Source organism: Marmota monax, unplaced genomic scaffold (assembly GCF_021218885.2).
Source record: "Marmota monax isolate L192 unplaced genomic scaffold, Marmota_monax_Labrador192_F-V1.1 WCK01_AAM20220418_F8-fsc00052, whole genome shotgun sequence".
NCBI classification, from domain to species: Eukaryota; Metazoa; Chordata; class Mammalia; order Rodentia; family Sciuridae; genus Marmota; species Marmota monax.
Genome location: NW_026693473.1, coordinates 6,249,394 through 6,267,351, shown reverse-complemented (window position 1 = coordinate 6,267,351; position 17,958 = coordinate 6,249,394). Strand labels below are relative to the sequence as shown.

At 33.3% G+C, this 17,958-nt stretch overlaps 1 protein-coding gene across 7 annotated transcripts in view; it reads left to right on the top strand.

Moving 5' to 3' along the window:
* Znf148 (zinc finger protein 148) overlaps nt 1–17,958 on the top strand; it is a 145,105-nt gene that overhangs the window by 90,958 nt on the left and 36,189 nt on the right. For all 7 annotated transcript variants that reach the window (XM_058583529.1, XM_046457898.2, XM_046457897.2 and 4 more), the window contains 2 exons: nt 4,597–4,720; nt 6,012–6,095. In XM_058583529.1, coding sequence (XP_058439512.1) covers nt 4,597–4,720; nt 6,012–6,095 — 208 coding nt within the window. The remainder of the gene's footprint in view (nt 1–4,596; nt 4,721–6,011; nt 6,096–17,958) is intronic.

Sequence of the window (17,958 nt, the reverse complement as noted above, 5' to 3'; positions counted from 1 at the left end):
TTTATTTTAACTGCTTTGTTGTAAATTTTATTTTATTTTTTAAATGCACTGCTTTTGAACAAAAGTCAGCTTTTAATGTCTTGGTGCTGATGTTTTGAACATTTTTTAAAAATCATATATGTATTATAATGAAGCCCTCAGGACAGTTTTAGGGCTCTTGATCCTCTTGCTCTAGTGTTAAACTTGAATGTTAGACTTTTTAAGTGTTTTTGACTGCTAATACTTGCTACACTGTCTCATTTCTTTAAGGACAATGTTATTTTATTTTTACATTGCTCTATGTGGCCATTTATCACCACTTTTCCTTTGCCCCTTTGAATCTGTTTTGGTTTTGTTTTGGATAGGACCCCAGATAGCTAAAGTTATTAGAAGTGTATGAAAAGTCTGTGTAGCTATATGTTTGTGGTTCTACCTCCTGGCTCTGCATTAGTCAACTATAGGACTTTTTCTAGTTACTAATGTCCAGACTCCATCCCTGGAAATTCTTATTCATGTGGTTCATATCTATACTATGAAAAAGAGCAAAGGTGATTATGATGTATACTTAAGCTTAAGACCTTCGAGTCTTGAACTTAGAAGTTTTTGGATAAATGAGTATTATCACTTGATGTTGCTATTGACTTGTTAGGTGAGTTAGGAGGGATTATTTTCCACTGCAGATGGGTTTTATCAGGATTGCTGGGTTAACATTGATGAGGTCTAAGAATGCTTTTCAGTAAATTATATCATAATCCAGTACTGTTTATGTTCTATAGGTTTTTTCAAATTCCTTAGCAATTCAATGAAAAAGAGCAGTATATTTTTAATTCTCTTTATTTTGAAATGTTTTTCCTTTTTTAATTTATTCAACAAAAATTTGGCTGTTATATGAAGGGATCTCTTATTAGGTGTTAGGACAGTGTTAGAATATTTCAGGTAAATTGCTTATTAAAGGTTATGCTGAACTCAGGAAGGAAGACATATTCTACATAGAAATAGATTTTGAGCTATATAGAGAAACCTTTCCCAGAAACTTATTATATATCATTGGTTTCTTAAAAAATATTCAATTTTTTTATATTAAAAAATTTTAATTTATTTAAAAGGAGCAGGGAAATGGATGTACCGGGAATTTGTCATACTTAGTTATGTTAGTTTGCTTTAGGAAGAAGTGTCTTCTTTGAAGATAAACTGATTGTAAGATGGGATAATTCATAATTCCTGTTTTAAATTAGTGACTGTATGTTTTATTACACCTTCTTAAATCTATTGTAATCAGCATCTAAGCCACTAAAATCTAAAAGATGACTTAACAGAGAATTTGAATTCTCATCTATTATGAGCCATTTTAGTACAACTGATGGTGGGAAGTAAGAGCTTTTAAAATTCTCTAAATCCAATCAGAAATGGAAGAATAGTGCGACCTTGAAGACATACAACAAAAGAACAAAGTCACCCAGAGCAATAACCATCACATCTTGACTATCCTACTTACAGCTAATTGTGTTGCATATTATTTAGATTATTTCTAATTTCTCCAGTTGCTTGATATTTATAATATAACTTATTTCTGTAATAGTGACAAGAAACAAGAAAAGCATCCAATGATGCTGTAGCTGGCATTTTAAGATTTAAAATATTGAAACTTCAGATTCTCTTACTGTAATAATATTCATATGTTGCTGGAAAAAAGAAAAATTATTTTATGGTATCAGTAGTCGGTAAATCTGCTAATCTCTTAAGGCAAACATATTCCTTTGGTAGAGCACATTCTACTAAAAGATCTTACAAGGATGCAAAAAAGAAAAGAAGCCAAGCCAAGTCTATATGAAGAAAGAAAATGTTGCTGCATCAGTGTGCTATTTTTGTTCCACTAAGGAATTTTGTTCATTTCATGCCCACCTCTGTGACACTACTCAATGATATGAACTGTGAACGACTGAAAAATACTAGTTTAGCAAAAATGTTTTTAAAAGAATGAAGTGGTAAGCTGTGAAGGATTTTTTTGGTGTAGATAGCAGGCAGCCTTGTCAATAGATATGCATAGTGTCCCCACTATGCGCTAAACACCATTTTGGTTACAAGATTTAGTGGGGAATAAAAGAGACAAAATCCTTAGATACATTTAAAGCATTAGAAATTGGAGAGGCCATTGGTATTTGTTTGAGGCAAGGTGGATTTTACTCTGTGTCCTTTAAGAGAAGATTCTATTACTCTGGCCTTCAGAAGGGGAAAAAAAGAAAATTAAATATAAAAGATTCTAGAATTTGGTGACACTGTTTTTGAATTTATAACTATGCCAGAAATTTAATTGTGTTTATCTACAAGGCAGTGGTAGCCGTTTCATCCATTAAATTCTACCTTGTGTTAAACCTGAACTCACAGTGAAGGGCAATATACCTCCAGTGCCAGAAAACAATGATCTAGAACTTCTTAAATGGTTCATAAAAGGGCTTTGTACAGTCAGGGATTACATCCGTTTCACATTAGGCAACTTGGGCCAGATTTGTTCTTTATAAAGCCTTTCCTTGCAGTTGCTATGCCACAGAAAGCTATTGAACTGCCATGTTTTTTGGCACTTAGAGCTTCTTATTTGTTATCAACATGTATTAAGGGGGAAAATAACCCTGATGATGCTGTCTTCTTTAGTTCTCTTTTATATAAAATACTTAATCTTTTTTTAAAATTTATTTTAGAAATAGTTTTGAATCATAATTTAAAGGGTTTTGTGTCTTCTTTTTGAATGTTATTAACTTGCATATTTTTATGTGACTTGGAGGAGTGGAAAAATGTTTGACCAGCCAGAGATGAAACTTTCCATTCTCACTGACTGTTCAGGAAGCTGTGACACCCACTTCCATTCTCTTGCCAATGTTTCCCTTCTATGACTTCAGTGCATAGACTTTGAAGCATTGTTGACCACATTGGCAGTTTGCCCAGAACCCAAATGCCCTGTGTAATTTGCATAATAATCACCAATGATTTGCATATAGTATAGGCTGAGCTGCCTTCCTGAAAATTTAAAGTAAAAAATGTTTTAAAGATTTTTTTTTTAAAAAATATTTTTAGTTGTAGGCGGATAAAATTTATTTATTTATTTATCTATCTATCTATCTATCTATCTATTTATTTATTTATTTATGAATGATGCTGAGGATAGAACCCAGTGCTATACACATGCTAAGCAAGTGTGTTCCACTGAGCCACAACCCCAGCCCCCTTTTTTAAAGTTTAAAGCCTTTTTTTCTTATACCCTTTGCCTGGGTTAGAAAAGGGATCATAGCTATGTGTTTGTAGGTCCTCATCACTTCACAGTCCTTTGTTAAAGATATTTTCAAGATGTCTCTTTCCTGTACTAGACAGTGTTTTAGCTTGCATTCTGTGTACTTCTGTCTCTAGTATTTTTTTCCTTCTCACTGACCATGTCCCTCCTGATCTGATCTTCTAATTTTCTTTGCTTCTTCACATCAGATTCTGCCATCTTTTTTCTCTCCTCAGTAATGGAAAAAGGGATCGTTTCTTATTTTCATTCCATTACATGTCTGATGAGAGGCAGTTTAATGTTGCATGATGACCAAGTTGTTAATTGGAATTCATAAGGCTCAAGGTGTGTTGTTCTCTGGTAACTGTCTAGACCAGGCTCACAATATTCTCAATCTCAAGAATCCCAAAAAGATGAAGTTGATTTCTTTGTCTCCCCTCTTCCTTTTCCATTACCTACCTCTAACCAACGAATGTTTTTAGGAATATGTTTAATACTGGTAGTAGTTCTAGATTAACCTTAGAGATCCCAGGCTGAAACTCCAAATTTTACTCTAGGATGACATGAAAATTTAATTTTCTCTCTTTTTTTAAAAGTATATAATAAACAAATACTTTCATGTTAAAAAATGTTTTAAATATACAGGTAAGCTATCCCTCCGGTCTTATCTCTTATCGGCCCAGGTCCCTAGCTATCACAAACAATATTATATACATTTTGTGTAAATCTTTCTTAAGTAGTTTTTATGCATATACAAATGTACATTTCTATATATATTTTTTTGTAAACAGAAATTAGGAAAATTATACACTGGGCTCTAAACACTCCCCCCCCCCTCTCTCTATATATATAAATTTTTTTTAACTTAAATTCTAGTGTGCTTTCCCTATGAGTTTATAGGGAGTTTTCTCATTTTATTTTACAATCATATAATGCTAATTTTATTCATTTCCCATGATTTATTTAATATGCCCAATACTGATTGATATTAAGATCATGTTTAAAACATAAGACTTTCCTCCCTGCATGTATAAGAGTTTTAAATTGAAAATATAACTGTGCTCAGTCTAGAATAGAACACTTAGGGACTCCATCAGTAATACAGGGGAGGTGGCAGAGTGATGAGATCTTAACCAACTTTCAGGGTTTTATTAATGACTTTTTACCCATTCTGAGTCAAATTGTACTTTCATACAATTAAAATAGCATCATTTTAATAGTCTTTTCAAGATTATTTATGGAAAAATACTTATAACCACTGATGACCTTTGTTTATATTATCCTTTTTAAAAAATTAATATTTAATTACATTTTAAAAACTTCTTTGTTTTTGCCTTTTTTTTTTTTTAAACTAGATCCTTACAATAAATGAGGATGGATCACTTGGTTTGAAAACCCCTAAATCTCACGTTTGTGAGCACTGCAATGCTGCCTTTAGAACGAACTATCACTTACAGAGGCATGTCTTCATTCATACAGGTATTTCTTGAATTAAAATGGGCTTATGGCCATTAAAATTATTATCTTTGTTATTTTCATTTTTGTGTAAGTGTCATCCATTCCTAAGACCATAACTAATCTGGCATTACCAATCAGATTTCATAGGCCAGAATATCACAAGGAAACCAGGAGAGAATTTAAATGAAAAATCAGTTAACATGGATGTATAAAATTAGTTAAATAGTCTTAATTGGACACTTATTTGGCTTAAAGTGCTCCTTTCAGCTGGATAAGTGCTAAAAGAATGTATTATTGTCAACATTTATTTTTTTTGTACAGTATACTCCATACAGAGTTTGAAATATGGATTTGAGAATCAAATATAAAAAGTAGTAGCTAAGATCATGAAACTATTGAGAAAAGAACTAAAGACTGAACACAGCTCTTTGGGGAAACAAGCTAGACAAGTAAGATGGATAGGGGTATGTAAGAGGAATTCAGAGTAATAAAGGAAGTGATGAACTAGGAAAATACAGTGGTATCCCCGAAGCCAAAAGAAGAGAATACCAGGGAGGATCAACAGTGTCACATCCTCAGGATAGAGAGGATTGAAGAACTGAAAAAAATAAAAAAATCTCTGGGATAAATAGGAAGGAGATCATGTGTAGCTTTTCAGAGAGCAGAATAGAAGGGTCAAGCCACAAATGAGTGGTGAAGGTTTTGAGGCTTGGGTAGACTGCTCCTTTTTTAAGAAGGTGTTGTGGTGAAAGGGAAGGAGAGAAAAATATGAATGTAGGATCAGTCCAGGGTTGGAGCAAGGTTTCTCAGCGTGAAGCAGACTAAAAGGTACTCTCCTTTAAAAGGAGGAGCTTCAGCAGAGAGGGAAAGTTTGAAGAGACAGAAATTTGTTTAAAAGGAATGTTTAGAAAGTTTTGAAGGTTCTTAAGAAAGGAGTTGATAGGGCAAAAAAGGGATGGTTAGCCACAGAGAACAGGATGGATACATCTTGGAAAGAAGAGATATTTAAGGTTATAAGGTGGTGGGTAGAGTTCTTTCTCAACTTATGTTTTTTAAATTCTGCTTTGTTTTTTTCTTTGATATAAATCAAATTTAATCTCATTTTTCTGTGATTATGAGAATGTGAAATCCTGGGGGACATTTTGAGAGGAAATAAAGCTAATAAGTTAATCAAAAGTATTAAAAAATTGTGTGGATATTTTGGAATTTTCCAAAATTTTGGGCTTCTAAGATATATATTTCCTCAGAAATAGTAACTAAACAACTGTTCTTTTGTTCATTAACTAATCTGTGGATGTGAAATTATTTTAAGGCGAAAAACCATTTCAATGTAGTCAATGTGACATGCGTTTCATACAGAAGTACCTGCTACAGAGACATGAGAAGATTCATACTGGTGAGTGTTGTCACCCTTACTAGGGTCATTGAAATTACTATTTCAAATGTAGGGGAGTTTTTTTTTTTTTTTTTTTAAATAAGTAGCAACAGCTTGTTGCCAGTTTCATTGGTTTTATTTCTTAAGACCAAAAGTCACAGCTTATCTTTTTTCTTCCTTAAATAAATCAGTGTTAACTATTAAGTCTTGGCTTTTATGTTCAAGTCCAGTTTGAAATAGAACCTCTTAAGAAATTAAAATATATTTTGTAAGTTACAGAAGTAGGAAACTTTTCTGAAATAGCAGTTTCCTTAGGTGTTTAACAATTTCAGAGGGGGTAAAGTTATCATTTGCATTAATTAGTCTCTGGACTGATTAGCCTGAGCAGTACTATTCTTACCCCGTCCCCTTCTTTATTTCATTTATATAATTTACCACATGAAGAGAGAGATAATCTTAGAAAGTTGTGAACTTCCAATTTCTCGGTTAAGTTATTAAGGATACAGAAACAAATATTTGGACAGATTAAAGGAATCTATACCTTAAAATTTAAGTCTCATTTTAGAGCAAATATTTATTTGTATTTTTTTAAACAAATGTAAAACCAGGTTTTATAAATAACTTTGATTTAGTAGATCTTGGATGCCTCTAACATGGTAAAAGGTATTGTATTAGAAGTGATTTATAGTGTTTTGCTTTTTTGCAACAGAATAAAAAAAAATCTCTGGGATAAATAGCAAGGAGATCATGTGTAGAGTTAGTAAATTTGTACAACTTTTTTACATTTCAATAGAATTGAAAATGATGGTGATAATATGAATATTGAAAGTATTGAAGTTTTTCATATTTCTCTGTATTAAGTACTCAAGCAAGTATCTGCCTAGTTGTTATTTAGATGTATTCTCATAGTATATGTAGTACCCGTGAAAAGGAATCCTTGGACTGTTTATCATATAGATATCTTTTATGTCTAATAACTTGTCTTCAGCTTTCTTTGCTCTTTAAAAGGAATCATGATTGTGGCTAGTCTGCTAAAATAAAACTTCAATTACATAGCCCATCTGTATGTTTTGATGTTCTACTTTTTGTTTTGTGTTTGTGGTTCTAGTGATCTAACCCAGCTAAACCTAGTTCATGCTAGGCAAGCATCCTACCACTGAGCTATGTCCCCAGCTCTGATGTTCTCCTTTTTAAAGATCATTTTTGCACATCACTTTTTTTAGTTTCCTAAGTAAACATTAATTCCTCATTTTTTGTGAAAAGGGAGTATACTAGGTACTATGGAAGAAAGAACGATTTTGTAGATTTTGTATGACATTATAGCTAAATTTCAGTTTCTATGCAGTAATAAAACGTGATCAGAAAAAATAAAAGTGGTTAAATATTTTCATGTTTTTAATACCTATTAAGTTTTGATGATTTATTCAACAAGAATTTACTGATCCTCCAGCATTTTTAGGCACTAGGAATAGAGGGAGAATATTAGACCATTTGGAGATGCAGACATAAACATACAGTGTAGTTAGGCATTGTAGGGTTTTATGCAAAGTGTTATGCTCTTGTTTGAAAGTTACTTAGGAGAGGCATCACAAAAAATCATCATCAGGCTAAGTTCAAAATATATGTGTGTGTGTGATTGGGTAGGAGTGTATCTGAATTTTTTTTTTGAAATTGTGCACATATTATGTTAAGATATATATTTATTTTAGTGATTTAAAAGTGTTGATTATGAGTCTTAAAGTGTTGATTATGAGTCTCTTAACCCATCATTGGAAAAACTGTGTTAAGCCATGGGATCATCTTGGATTTATTATAGTTAACATTTATTGAGAATTTACTAAATATCAGATACTGTACTAAATGTTTTATTAAATATTTCATTTAGTTCTCACATTAGTTTTGAAAGGCAGGAGCTATTACTATCCTCATTTTATAGCTGAGGAAATAGTGGGAAGCACACTGAAGTTGAGAGACTTCCCTAAATTTATATAATCTAGTAAATGATGAAGCTCAGATTCCAGCTCAAGTCTCCATGATTTTAGAGTACAATGTGCAACCACTGACTGTGCAGAATGGGACTAGAAACAAAAATACAGCTTTTGGGCTTTTGTGGTTTAGAAACATCTAAAAGAGGTGGAAACAAAGGTTGGAGTTTTCATGTTATAGAGAAGAGTTTAGAAGAAGATAAGGCTAGAGGGATCAGGACAACATATTCTTCAGGATTCTTTAACAAAGGAAAGTTTCTTTTGAAGGGAGACTTAGTTCTGTAATGTTGTCCTTTCCTGTCCCATCTCCCTCCTCTACCTGCCACACCTCTAAGTGGAACTGAGAAAAGGAATAGATTTTCCTTATTTACTTCATATTCTTGATTTTTTTTTTTTTTTTTTTGGTGTGTGTGGGGGTGGGTCTTATAGTCAAATTATTTGTAAGCTAAACTTGGGGATAATATATATGGACCCATAGATACGTTCTCTTCACTTATTATTTGGTCCTTTCTTTCGTGGCTTTTATTTTAGGAGGAGGATAGTGCCATTAAGTTTGTTCATGTCGGGACTTTCTTTCTCTGTAGGCTTTCAGGTGAGAATGTGTTTAAAGTAGTTCTGGCAGTAAAAAAAAAAAATCTGATATTTCTACCATTATTAAATTGTCAAGCAGATAATAAGTTACTCATCAACTAATCCTCAAAGGTTGTAGAGAGAGAAGGACCACTGGTTCTGAAAGTCCCTATTTTCTTTGCAACCTTCCACATCCCCTTAGGTTTCATTATACCATCTCCTCCTAGTCCTTCACCCTTAAACCCAGTCCCTGCTCCATTTACAACTTGTGTAAAAATCATTACCTCTCTGGCTGATCTGACCAACAGTAAGGATATCTTCTGTGGCTTTTAAAATTGATAACTTTTTTAGTTTGATTTGATCTTTAAATAGAGATATTATTAACTGGTCCCAGACAGACTATCCTAATTCTATTCCTAAATTTGGGCTTGTCTGTTAAATACTATTTTAGGGGTAGTACTTTCTCCTCTAGGGGCTGATCCCTGAAATTCTGATTGGAAAACTATCACAATTCAAATGTTCTCTAGACCGTTATTTTTAGCAATTATGGGAAATGTGTATCTCTTTGTGAATATTATAGATCCTTTACTTATGGTACATTTGGGGAATGAAGGGAAGATAGGGGCTAAGATTGAAGATGATAATTCTGATGATTTTGTTCAGAACCAGAATCATCGGTCAGTTATATATCAAGGTTAAACCTTTATTGACAGATTTGCTTTGTGATCAGGTGCTTTGGTGAATGATGCCTTTTCCCTTGTGTTTTCAAAATGCATATGTAGAACAACATATAATCAGTTGTGTTCTTTTCGCCTCATCTTGTGACTGTTCTACTCCACGAAAACACTAGTCTTAACACCATGGTGGGGGAGAATTCAAGGAGTAAAAAATCTTAAGTATAGTTTTAAATTTTGCTTTATTTTTCTAAGTTTCTCTAAATAGTAAGCCACAGAATACCTAATCTGCTATTCTGACTGTTGTAGCAAATTATGGTTGCATTTTATGGTTGTGGCAGTTTTCATAATTTGTTTATTTCATTTAATAAAAATGTTTTGAAACCCTTTCTACTTACAGGTAAATTTTTGTAAATAATTTTTCTCCCCCCAAATAAAAGAGAGTTTTAAAATAAACCAAATTATTCAGAATTGTGCTTGATTACTAGGTTTATTTTCCCACAAAATTCTTTAAGGCTTTATTTCTTAGATTATACAGTTCTCTCTTACCATGACAATAAGAAATGCTGGAAAACCTGTCTTCTAAGTTAGTATTCTTCACCCTGAAAACACATGATGGGCCTCTTCTCCTGACTGTGTTTTTACAACTATGTATAATAGCATTTTTTAAAATTTATTTAACTAATTGAGTTAGTGGAGTGTTGTTGGAGAATATGTTGACTACCTTAGCTCAGCAGTTCATATTTCTTTCAATGTGGTTCAGTTACTGATGAAAAATAGTTTCCCTCTTATTGTTTTCTGAATCCCTAATTTATACCATTTTAGCATCATAGAGAAGCCTTGCTGAAAGAAAATGTTACAGATCTGGAAAGTTTAACTCTTTATTTGTGAGGTTGAAGGAGTGTTTGTTTGCACTACACCCTTAGAATTGTGATTGCTAAAGCCAGACAGCACTGGTGTGAGTAGAGCTTCCAAAGAAGATGAAGCAAGGAAGAAACAATTGCTGTGGATACTCTCTATTTAACAAAGCTTTCAGAAACCAGATTTTTTCCCCCTTGCTCTGCCAAACTGTTAATAATTCTTACAAAAAGATTCAATTACACACAAACATAAAAGCTTCACAAACCATACACACACACACACACACACATACACACATACACCTTAACACTATACAATGAAACATCTCAGTTGAAGACATCAAAAATCATAGTGATACCATACTTTTTAAAGTTTTTTGTTTGGGAGGAGGGGAAGTTATCTATAAGATTAACTTCATTTTAATATTGTGTTTTAGAACCAAATTATGGAGAATCAGAGGCTTTATGGTGAAGGTTGGCTTGTTTTCAATTGAGTATATATTTGTATGAGTATTCCTTGCTCTCATAGCCATACAATATATAATATTCTTTGTTAGTTCATCATGGCTATAGTAGAAAAATTTTGTTTAATAATATTCTTTGTTAGTTCATATGGCTATAGTAGAAAGAAAAATTTTATTTACTGTTTGTTTGATAAGTTTCTAGTTTAATAAATTGGAGCAGTTACAGTGGTCTCATTCTTTTCTTATGAATGAACATGTGAATCATTTGACTCACATTAACAAAGGATGTGTCAAATTTTCCAAAAAAAAAAAAAAAAAAAAATTGGTACAGACAGTCTGTACTTCAGGAGTTCAGATGAAATGGTCTAGAGATAATTCAGATGCATAGCTTCAGGGAAGGTAGACTGTAAGCAGCCCTAATAATGAGTTAGATTTAGAGATCATATAGTCTGTGTGGTACACGGGAGTCAGGACCATCTCATTCATGTAATCTTAGGAACTATAGGAAGCCAGGACCAGGAGAACAATCTGTGGTGTACTATAGTTGGGAATGATAATTACTTCAGGAATACACAGAGAGTGCCAGGTTAAAAATCAGGCAGATGAACAGATACCAGACAGTTGCAGACACTGAACAACAAGGCCAGCCCTGGGTCATATATACTGGCTTAAAAGAACCAGAAGCAGACATAAAAGCTAGAAATTAACTGGGTGCTATAATTCCAGGCAAGGACCCAAGCAAATTAGTGAGACCCTGTCTCAAAATAAAAAGGGCTGGGGATGTGACACAGTGGTTAAGCAACTCTGGGTTCAATCCCCGGTACCAAAAAAAAAGCTAGGAATTTCTAAGAGTTCATTATTATCGTAAACCCAACAAACATTATTGAATACCTGTTATCTGCCAATCGATGAATTAATCACAACATATAACTCCTGAACACCTTCAGACTTTTAATTTTCAGTGTATCAGTCCTATAAGGAGATGATTCCCATATTCCTGTTTTACAGACAAGGAAACCAAGGTTCTCACAATGATTTAAGTAACTTGCCCAACTATACACAACTGATTAATGACACAATTTAGGTTTTTCAGAGTTCATGCCCTTAACAAATTGCTGTGGGAAAGGAAGTTTTTGAATTGACAACAATCTTTGCTTTTAACAATGAAGGTTTTTATTTTGTTAAGGCAAGAACAAAACCATTACTAGACCTAGTCTCTGGCCTGTGGATAATTGTATATGCCTGCCTGAAATAAAGTTTGCAGCTATAGGGGTAAGAGTAAATCTTAGTTAGTGTGGAGTAAACAGAGGCAAGATGGACAACATGTAAATGGTCATTTTTCATGAAGCAGAAAGGGAGGGTGAGTAGAGTGTATGGATGAGGAGATAAGACTAGAAAGCTTGAATTTAGCAGTAGATTGACTAGCTTGATGCCAGCCCAAGGAGTGTCAGATTTATCCTGAAAGCATTATAAATTACAGGGTATTTAACTTCCATGATTAGAAGACTATTTTGTGAGAAAAGATGGAAATTTGGGGGAATATTTAACTTTTTGTTAATGATAACAAGAATTTTTCTGTAATATAATATTTTTACCTTAAATATAATTTATTTGTATAATTGCAAATATATTGGTCAAGTTCATCTTTAAATATTTAAAAATAGTTTTAAACATAATAGAACAATATTGTTAAGCTTCAAGCGTTATTTTAGTTCTGGCCAGGTTGAGAAGTAGACTAAACTTGGAAACCATAGAATATTATAGCAAAACAAAGAAAATGATGTTTCCTGGACTTTAGAGCCTTTTCATTTTTGAACAGTATAGAAAACACTAATTTTCAGAAATCCCCCAAATTTAATTTAACTCATGGAAGTAGTTTCTTATTATTTTTTTTTAGTTGTAGATGAACACAATAGCTTTATTTATTTTATGTGGTACTGAGATTCAAACCCAATGCATCACGAATGCAAGGCAAGCACTCTACCACTGAGCCATAACCCCAGACCCAGTAGTTTATTTTTGATGTTTTCTTTTTTCCATTTTTTTTGTCTTAATAGTAGAAAATATAGTTAGTTTAGAACAAAGTAAATTTATCTACTCTTCTACTTAATTAGCTTTTTTCCCTTTAAAAAGGTTTTTCTTTGCCCTCTGAAAATTATTTTACATTGCTATAGAAGATGAAGCATTTATGCAGTTGAGTCTAGATCTGATGCTTTGCTTTACAAATCTTTTGCCAACATATTCTTTTGGAAAAATACCCAATTACTTCTTTGAACTCACTCTCCTGAACACCTTCTGACTTTTCTAGTGTTTTGGAGCTGCCCATTTGGGGGCAATTACTGGATCTTATTTCAAAACCCAGTAGAGGGCTGGGCATGTAGGTCAGTGGTAGAGCACTTGCCTAGCATGTGCTAGGCCCTGGGTTCAATCCTTAGTACTATGGGTGCAGGGGAACCTTTTTAGTGGATAGTCAGTATTCATGTAGTGTATCGTCAGTATTCAAATCATGAGTTAATTGAGTGTTCAGATGCCTGGGTTGACTGACAACAATATTTTTCCATTTGTTGATAAAGGTTTTCATTTGACTTTTTTTTTTTAATGCAGACTGGGGATTGAATCACAGGGCTCTACAAATGTTAAACAAGTGTTCTACCACTAAGCTATATCCCCATCCCTTTTTATATTTTATTTTGAGACAGGGTTTTACTAAGCTGCTCAGGCTGCCCTTGAACTAACTTATCATCCTGTTTTCTCAGTCTCCCAGGATTACTGGCATGTGCCACTATGCCTAAATTGACTAACTTTTGATGACTGTCTTCAAATTTATATATATTTTATTGGTGCCTTTGACAGAAGAATGACTAATAAAATACACTGTCAGATATAGAAACAAATCAGCATGAAGAAACCAGAATTTAGAATCTTTTGATCAATCTAAATTTATATCAAAATAATTCTTATTTTTTGCTCTTCCATAAATCTTTTGGAGTCATTCTGATTTCGTAGTGAATGGCTCATAGAAATGGTATACTAAGATATACCAATTTCATCAGCCGGCTGCTTTCCTTATTGTTCATCAATGCAAATACTTCCCATTGTTTGTTTCCTGTTGTATTTGGTCTTTCTGTTGTTGTTTTACAAGTTAAACTGTGTCTCCTATTTTTTTTCTTTTTTAGAGCATTTTAGTTATACATAGTAGTTGGATTCATCTCAATAAATTCACACATCCATGAAATTTGATTTCAGTTCATATTCCTCCTTTTCCCTCCCCTGTTCTTTTCCCCCAATTCTCTTTTCTCCACTTATCTTCCTTTTACCCATCTATTTATTTATTTTTATTGGTTCTTTGTACTTATACATAGAGCTGAAACTCCCTGTGGTATATTTACACAAGCACATAGCATGATTTTTTAAAAACTCATTTCACATTTCCTCCCCTTTACCATTCATTCCTCCCCCGCACCTTGATCTCCTCCTTCTACTCTGCCGATCTTCTGTATCTCTTTATGATATCCATCCCTCCTTCTTTCCTTTATTTTGCTCTGGCTTTGACATATGAGAGAAAACATTTGAACCTTGATTTTTCTGAGACTGGCTTATTTCATTTACCATGATATTCTCCATTTCCATCTATTTACCAGCAAATGCCACAATTTTCTTATTTTTTATGGCTGAGTAAAAATCCATTGTATACACATACCACAGTTTCTTAGTCTGTTCATCAATTGACTAGCATCTGAGTTGATTCTGCAATTTGGCTAATATGAATTTTTCTGCTATGGACATTGGAGTGGTTGTACACTGAGAATACTGATTTTAATTCTTTCGGATAAATACCCAGAGGTGGGATAGCTGAGTCATATGGTGGTTCCATTCCTAGTTTTTTGAGGAATCTCCATACTGCTTTTCAGAGTGCTTGTACTAGTCTTCAGGCCCAATAGGAATATACAAGTGTGCCTTTTTCCCATGACTTCGCCAGCATTTATTATTGTTTGTGTTCTTGATAGTTGCCATTCTTACTGGAGTGAAATGAAGGCTTAGTATAGTTTCGATTTGCATTTTCCTGATTGCTAGAGATATGAACATTTTTTTGAACACTTGTTGAGTATTTCTGTTTCTTCTTTTGAGAACTATTTAATTAAATTGCTTAAAAAATCAATATTGATTGATTTTTTTTTATTTCAGTTCATGATGTTATGGTTTTTTTGTTTTTTTTTTTGAGTTCTTTATAAAGATTTTATACCATTGTATATGCTCTTTCCTTTTGCCCTGTTTCCTTTGCTGTGCAGAAGCTTTTTAATTTGATGGCATAACACTTATTGATTCTTGGTTTGTTTTATTAAGCTTTAGAGATCTTGTTAAGGAAGTCAGTGCCAGAACCTGTGTTGATCCTGTGTTTTTTTTCTAGCAGTTGCAAGGTTTCTGGTCTAATTCCTAAGTCTTGGATCCATTTTGATTTGACTTATGTGCATGGTGAGAGATAGAGATCTTGTTTTATTCTTCTACATGTGACTCCCTAGTTTTTCCCAAATCATTTGTTTAAAGTGCTGTCTTTTCCTCCAACAAATATTTTTGGCACATTTGCCAACTATCAGATGACTGTAAGCATGTGAGTTTGTTTCTGTGTATTCCATTATCTTTGTGCCTATTTTGATGCTAACACCATACTATTATTGTTACTACAGCTCTGCAGTATAATTTCAGATCAGGTATTGTGATGCCTCCTGCATCTCTCTTCTTGCCCAGTTTGCTATGGTTATTCTGGGTCTTTTATTCTTTCAAATGAATTTAAGACTGTTTTTTCTAGTTCTGTGAAGAATGTCACTGGTATTTTGATGGGGATTGCATTGAATCTGTATGTTGCTTTTGGTAATATGGCTATTTTGATAATATTAATCCTGCCTCTCCAAGAACATGGGAGGTCTTTGCATATTCTAAGGTCTTCTTCAATTTGTATTTTTCATTTTTGAGATCTTTCACCTCCTTAGATGAATTCCCAAGTATTTTATTTATATTTATTTATTTGAGCTTATTGTGGATGGGATAGTTTTTCTGATTTCTCTCTCAGCAGAATCACTGATGGGCACAGGAAAGTTGTTGATTTGTGGGTGTTGTGTCCTGCTACTTTGCCATATTCATTTATCATCTCTAACAGTCTTCTGGTGGAGTTTTTTTGGGGTCTTCTAGATATAGGATCACATTGTCAACAGTTTAGCTTCTTAATTTCCTGCTACTATTTTGAGAACACTATTGAAAAAAGTGGTGAGAATGGACATCCTTTTCTTGTTTCTGCTCTGTCTGCAATTAATAGGAATTAATTGCTATATAAAAAGAGCTGATAAAATTAACTATAAATCTTATTTACCCCACATGTATTTAACCCCTCTGTAAATGCTTTTCAGCACTTGTTGCTTCCTTAACCACATTGATTATCTATTTTTTTCCTGAGTCCTTTAAAAGTATATTTTAAATTATTCCAGAAAATATATCCAATCAACTTACCTAGAAGTGAATAAACAGGTTGTACAGTTATTTTAAATTTAAAAGGACAATTGCGTTTGTCAAAAAATGAATGATTGTAAACAGAAAGAACAAGAAATTTTTTTTGCTATCCTTTGAAGCCCACATAATGTACTATGTAGGCCTGTTGTGCTTCAGTAATGAAGGTACTCTGCTCATCTTTAAAAAAAAAAAAAATCAATTGGATACATTGTAGCATCTCCCTTTTAGTCCTTTATATTGGATGGGAGGGAGGGACATGGAGTCTGATCAGCTGTAACTCTACTATGAGAAAGTTTAACTAGCTTTGTCCACATAGAAAAAATTTTGCTCTGCATGTTCTTCAGACATTATTTATTTATTTTTAATGAGAATTGAGAGAAATGGACAGTGGACTTATGGGAACCTGTAATAAAAAGGTGTTATTTTAAAAAATGTTAACATTCAGTGTCAACTACAGAAACCATGGACATAAATTCTAGGATCTGACTTGGAGAAATTTGAGAGGCTGTTGTTAGGAGATGAGATACTAACCAATGATAGAGGAGAGAACGATGTGACAATCACAGGCTGGCTACCAAAAACAGTGCTTGGTGCTCTACTTTAATCATGTAGACTTCTGCTAGATTATATTGAGTAGAAGAATTTGGCCAGTGACTGACTAATATTACCTAAGCCTTTTCTGATGTTGAAAAAAGAGAGAGAGAAAAAATAAACAATAATAATAGAGTATGTTAGTGTAATAAAAGCATTTTTGATCCTTTCTCCCCCTTGTATGTGATATTTTATCCTCCAAATCTGTTAAATTTGCATTGTTTTAACTTTAATTGAGTTATTCAATATATAAAATTGTATATAAAATTAAGGTTTACTTTAAATCATACTCTGCTAAATCGATTTATTTGCTCAGCAGTGTATGGGTTTTAATTAATTAGCTACAACCCCCTCCCCCTCAGGAAAGTAACTTTTTAAATGAATCCCAGACTTTCCCCTACCTCACTGAAATTATTGCTTTTATAATGAGATTCCTTAGGAATGCCACTGTCAGTCATACTCTAGCAAAGTATATGTTAAGTTGATTGAGCCTGAACCTATGAACAAGGCTTTAAGACTAAAAATTGAATGAAGTGCCTGTGAAAGACGTTTCTAAGGAAGAATAAATACAGATAAAATTTACAGCAATTTAAAAAGAAGGTACTGAAGGAGAGAAACTAGTGTAGGACAGTGATTTTCGAACTTGTTTTTTTTTAAACTCTGGTTTTCAAATGAAATGCATCCTGAGAGTAATATTAAATCAATTTTAAAAAACGTTTTGATCCTTGGCTCTGCAAAAAAACAAAACAACAACCTAAAACAAAAAAATCTCAAGGTAAATGATTTCAGTAAGCTCTTGATATGCTGGTAGATGATACCAATTATTATAAACTGTTTCTCCTCACAGAACACTTCTGACACCAGATGCCTACAATGGAACTAGGGCTGGAGCTCAGTGGTGGAGTGTGTACTTTGCATGCATGAGGCTCTGGGTTCCATCCCTGGCACTGCAAAAGAAAAAAAAAAATCCCCCTCCCCATTACCAGTTTTCTCACTCTTTGGATGCCAGTTGGGTGCCCTGTGTTTTAATCCAACTCTGACACTACCTAGATTAGTATCCTATACATAGGTTAAAGTCCACAAGGCTGCCCCTACTTAAAACTGCAGTCACTAGTTCAGCCTCCCATAATTCTGACCATCTATAAATTGAGGGTTCCCATCATCCCTTTCTTGGGTGTGATAATTCATAGAACTCAGTGCTTTACTTACATTTACTATTTTATTATAAAAGGACACTA